We start from the raw sequence: 4,733 nt of genomic DNA on the forward strand, positions 1-4,733 counted from the left end.
TAAAGGCAAACAAATAACTAATGATATTTCAATAAGGGAAAAAATGAACACAAGTTTTATTTTATTTTCATTTTTGTTGGCTGACAGTTACGTTCTTTTGGAATAATTATGCCAACCAATAATGGGGTTGTTGCATTCTATATATAACTGTCAGTAACGTTGACACAGCCAATCAAAAGGGATGACGAGGGCGTTTTCCCTCCTTGCGTGAGCACTGAGCACCGCATTCATATTCCAGTCTTGCCTTCCTTTCTCACAAACCCAGCACCTTTCTTACTCACCACACCATGCACGACGCCCCATTTTTTTAATCATCATTATATTATTGTGTCTGTCGTGTGATTTTTTTCCGATTTCACCATACACTGGCCTTTTTTGTTTAAAAAAAATGTGCTCTATGTAGTGAGATTTTCCCCCATCAAGTTAGATTTTTTATAAAAAAAACGTAACATCTGTGTTGCATTGATAAAAAGGAACACGGAGTTTTAATAAAGAATCTCAGTCTTAGTTTTAGAATATATCAAAATCTTCTACATTTAATCAACCAAAAAGAGTAGATTCTGTGTTAATTAAGTTTAACGAAATATGCATGTGCTAAATGGAGATGTTTCAATCTAGTAAAGTAAAATTAAAACGGGGAGCAAGTATTTTAAAAATAAATCATGTACTTTTCACAATTTTTCCCAAAGAAATTATATGATTCAGTGGAGAAACTAATGTCTATAATATATTTTTTTTGGACAGAAGTCATGTCTATACTTTGAATATGGAAAAAAATAATAATAATAAGACGCTCGACTTGGGAGAAACTCCTGTTATGAACGGGGCTGCCGAACTCCAATTAATCAGTCTAGGGGCCCAGGGAGGGAAGTTTAAATGCATGACAGGCGCGAAAGTCGAGAGAGAAATGATTTATGGAAGATCTGTGTAAATAATATTTTAAAAAAACGCTAGTAAAAAATTTGGTTTATGGACCCGCTTCCGTCCGGCTGGCACACCGAACACTTTTTTTTGGGCTCGGCTTGCCCACATCGTAGGCCGCCTTCAGTTTCGGCAATTTGTTTTGGCCCAATAAAAAGGTCAGGCATTTGTTTAAGCACAATAACATTAGCTGCAGCTACGACTTTCAAATTATTTTAAGTTGTGAGTTCTGTCCGCTGCTTGGGCCCAAGCCACTCGTCGGGGCTGAAAATCAGCAACTGTAGTCTGTTAGGAGACCGATGTGAAGCCACTCGCGTTTGTCAAAGTTAAGTGGGCTGCGTTAGTGGTATGTTCGTATGGCCCAATAATACAGGATTTGGGCCTGCTGCCTCATGGGCCTTATAGTTACAGATTACAAAGTCGAAGATGGGAAAAATACAAAAAAGAACAGAAAAAGAAAAGCAACATACCCAAATTGCGAGGGGGAAGCCGGGTTGGTGGAGGCGCCGTCGCGAAAAGCAGCAATTAAATGATTCGGGGATGAGATTGCACTATGGGGCTATGGGCGTTGGATTCATGAGTGACTCTTGAACAGGTTATTACTCTGTTAGCAAAACATAATACGTTGGTACTAATGACAATCTTTATTCACAATGAGGGATGGATGGATGGATGGATGAAGTCAGGATTAAATGAAGAAGGGAAAAGAGGAAGGAAGGATGCAGAAAGAGGAGGGCTGGTTTTTGGATGGGCGTGAAAGGGGAACAGGGAGGAGGGTCACTGGGGAGGTTTGGAATCAAAGTCGGCGGGGATGGTGGGCAGATTGTTGAGCTGCGCATGAGGCGGCATCATTTCCTGCATCTCCTGCTGCTACCATGCCCACCAAATGCGTACATCATCATCATCAGAACCAAATGAGGAAGCATGCATGGAGGGCCGACGAGTGACGTACGTACCTGGATGGAGGGATATAAAGTGTAGCCTTGAGGCCAGGCCTGCAGATTTGGATCGGCGGTTCCGTTGGACGTGGAGCCTCCCTGCGAGAAAGCGTCGTACACGGTGGACGACAGTGGATCCAGAGGCACGGAAGCGTCAAATATATGGGAATGGTTGTCGGCCGCCTCCCCCAACCATCCCACATTCTCCAGCGACGTCTCCAGCGACACGTGGTTGCTCATCAGATATTCCTGCACCCCATCCATATATATTTGCATCACATTAATAATTAATAATGCCCCTTCTTCCTCACACCCATGTATCATACATTCGTATGTGTATATATATTCGTACCTTCCTCTGCATTACTCGCGCCAGCGTCTCCATCAGATGCTTCTCGCTGGATTCCAGCTCCCCCGCTGATGTCATCTTCGACAACTCCGGTTCAAATATCCTGTATGTCCCCATTTCATTCCCAGTTATATGTCGATCTCCTACAATAATTGAACGTAAAAACTCAAAACTCAACCAACCGTAGCTGTTCTTCCGCCATTTGAAGCTGTTGCTGTAACCCACTCACTTCCTGCTGCAGCTCCTGAATCACATAAAACAGCTCTCATTCATTCACCACCAACAGAACAAAATAATAAATACCAACATACACTGAATCGCTATCTTTTCTTACTTCGATCTCCGAGTTGATGTCTCCCGGACTATGGTGCATGCAGCATTCGATCAAATTGCAATCGCAGAGAGGCAACAAAGATTTGGCACCATCAGACATTGACCATAATGATTTTACCGCGGAATTAAAGCACAGAGAGAGAGAGAGAGAGAGATTTGAAAGTTTAGTTTAATTATTTATAGGTGACAAGAGGAGATAACGAACTTGGCCAGCTGAAGAGCTATGTCATTCTCACTTTTCAGTTGTTCCAGGGTCCTCAGCAGATGCTGCAAAATGCACAAACATTTTCAAATTGTATATTGAGATGCAAAACCTTAATATCATTCTCTAACTCCTTTGACTATCCCTCAACTGCTCAGCCAACACCCGTTGATCATGTGGTTATTGCCCAATATATGCATGGCAGTACCTCTTTGTTCTGAAGACTCCTGCATACATTTGAGACGGGGAAATGTGAGGTACTTAACTAACTAAAACATGATCATGATAGGCCACGGGTGTCTGTTAAAAAAGCAGTAAAAATGCATTCAAATTAAGTATACAAATAATGCATATAAGATGACATGCCATTAACTTAATTTGATTTATTTTTTTTTAAAATCAAAGACTACAATTAAACAAGAGAGTGGGTTAGAATATACCTGCGGTAGGGTTGCTCTGGAAAAGTTATAGCGCTGCAAGGAACCCAACACTATTAAATAATCAGATTAAAAAGCCAGAATGTATGGAGGAGTACCCCACCGGCAATACCAAATATTGATATGCACAATAAGAACAAACGTATTTTATTCAAAAGGGGAGAAAAAAATAAAAAAGGAACAAACATACCCATCTCTTTCTTGATCTGGTAGGTTGATGTAACGTGCGAATACATCTTCAATTCTGGTGATGACCAAAAATATTAATAAAATAAATTTTTTGTAAATAATAGAGCAAAATACCCAGCATGAAGCATCATAAAACGATGATAGCATTTATCATTCAGTGTTACATTAAAAATATTCTTTTTTAAGACTGACGTAGAAACAAAAAAAAAAAAAAAGGGAAGAAGAATAGCGGTCACCGTCCCACAATTTAGGCTATCAAATTATTTCGGTTCTACATAAACAAGCAGTAGAATATAATTTTTCCTAGTTCAATTGCTTGTTAGCGCTAAAATATTTTACATTTTCAAAAATTTAATAATTTTAAAGTTCAAAACTCAGTAAGAATTTGCTGAGAGATTTTTTTTTTGGTTCAGAAAAAATGAATGAACGATTTGATAGTTAATATTTTTTAAAAGTTCGCAAACCAATTTCTTATCCTATTATGATTGGGGTAAATACTGCATAACAAGAAACTATCGACATAGTAATTAACATTATGGGGAAAAAAAGGATTAACATTATTATTACAATTCGTAGATGAATTTAAAATTGTAAGTGCCACGACTTTCGAATTCACGGCAAAGGTTTTCATCATCACATGTGAGTCAACACTCAAGATCCTATTCCGTAGGATCGGAGTTCACTCGGATTTCTAGCTACTTGTAAGTTAAGAACAATTATCGCATTTTGGGTTATTTTTTAAAAAATAAAATTTGGCCAATGCTAATGATACAGGTATTCTATGAGAAATAATCAGCAGGATGGAGCTCAAAGAGGTGAAATGGTTTTTCAGAGAAGATTTTGTCTCCAAAGAAAATGATTAACATCAACACACTGGTGCCCGTTGCTATATATATATATATTGATCTTGTTTTTTCTTGTATAAGATAAATTTCATGCAATGCACAAAGCTTCCGGGTGTTCCTTGTTCTTAGCATAATTAACATAATTAAAAAAATAAGAGATTGCAGAAGAAGAAGAAGAAGAAGAAGGAAATGATGAAGATAGAGGGATGGGGCGAATAAGAAATGGGAAGAAACAGAGGAGAAAGAACCTTCGTCTGCCGGAGAAGTGACTGACACGGTTGGAAGGAGAGAACATGATGAGGGCAATATCAATGTCGCAGAGAATGGATAACTCGTAGGCTTTCTTGATGAGGCCATTTCTGCGCTTGGAGAATGTGACCTGACGATTTATGGTGTTATCTATTCTCTTAATCTCCAATTTAACGCGACCCATTTCTGTGCATGCAAATTAATTAGGGAAATTTGCAGAATCTGCAGCAGGAAATCGAAAAGACCCTCTCTCTCCTTCTTTTTTAAAGA

The 4,733-nt window shown here is 38.9% G+C and overlaps 1 protein-coding gene across 1 annotated transcript; it reads right to left on the minus strand.

Annotated features, from left to right (window-relative positions):
- Positions 1–1,698: 1,698 nt before the first annotated feature.
- On the minus strand, positions 1,699–4,647 carry LOC114715897 (agamous-like MADS-box protein AGL104). The gene is made up of 10 exons (XM_028900813.1): positions 4,463–4,647; positions 3,371–3,424; positions 3,184–3,216; positions 2,952–2,970; positions 2,747–2,808; positions 2,543–2,570; positions 2,391–2,452; positions 2,212–2,311; positions 1,878–2,108; positions 1,699–1,791 (listed from the first exon to the last, which is right to left on the minus strand). Exons 1-10 carry the CDS (start codon positions 4,645–4,647, stop codon positions 1,699–1,701), a joined length of 867 nt encoding a protein of 288 aa, XP_028756646.1.
- Positions 4,648–4,733: the final 86 nt, after the last annotated feature.

This window comes from Neltuma alba, unplaced genomic scaffold, assembly GCF_004799145.2.
Source record: "Neltuma alba isolate B1F8T4 unplaced genomic scaffold, ASM479914v2 tig00002043_pilon, whole genome shotgun sequence".
In the NCBI taxonomy this organism is placed as follows: domain Eukaryota; kingdom Viridiplantae; phylum Streptophyta; class Magnoliopsida; order Fabales; family Fabaceae; genus Neltuma; species Neltuma alba.

Bases quoted from the DNA above. Each gene is read 5' to 3' on its own strand.
- LOC114715897 (XM_028900813.1), bottom strand. From the start codon at position 4,647: ATGGGTCGCGTTAAATTGGAGATTAAGAGAATAGATAACACCATAAAT. The intron at 2,571-2,746 runs GTTCGTTATCTC...CATGCACCATAG, and splicing joins ATAGCTCTTCAGCTGGCCAA to TCCGGGAGACATCAACTCGG. The intron at 2,312-2,390 runs GTTGGTTGAGTT...GGGGACATACAG, and splicing joins ATGGCGGAAGAACAGCTACG to GATATTTGAACCGGAGTTGT.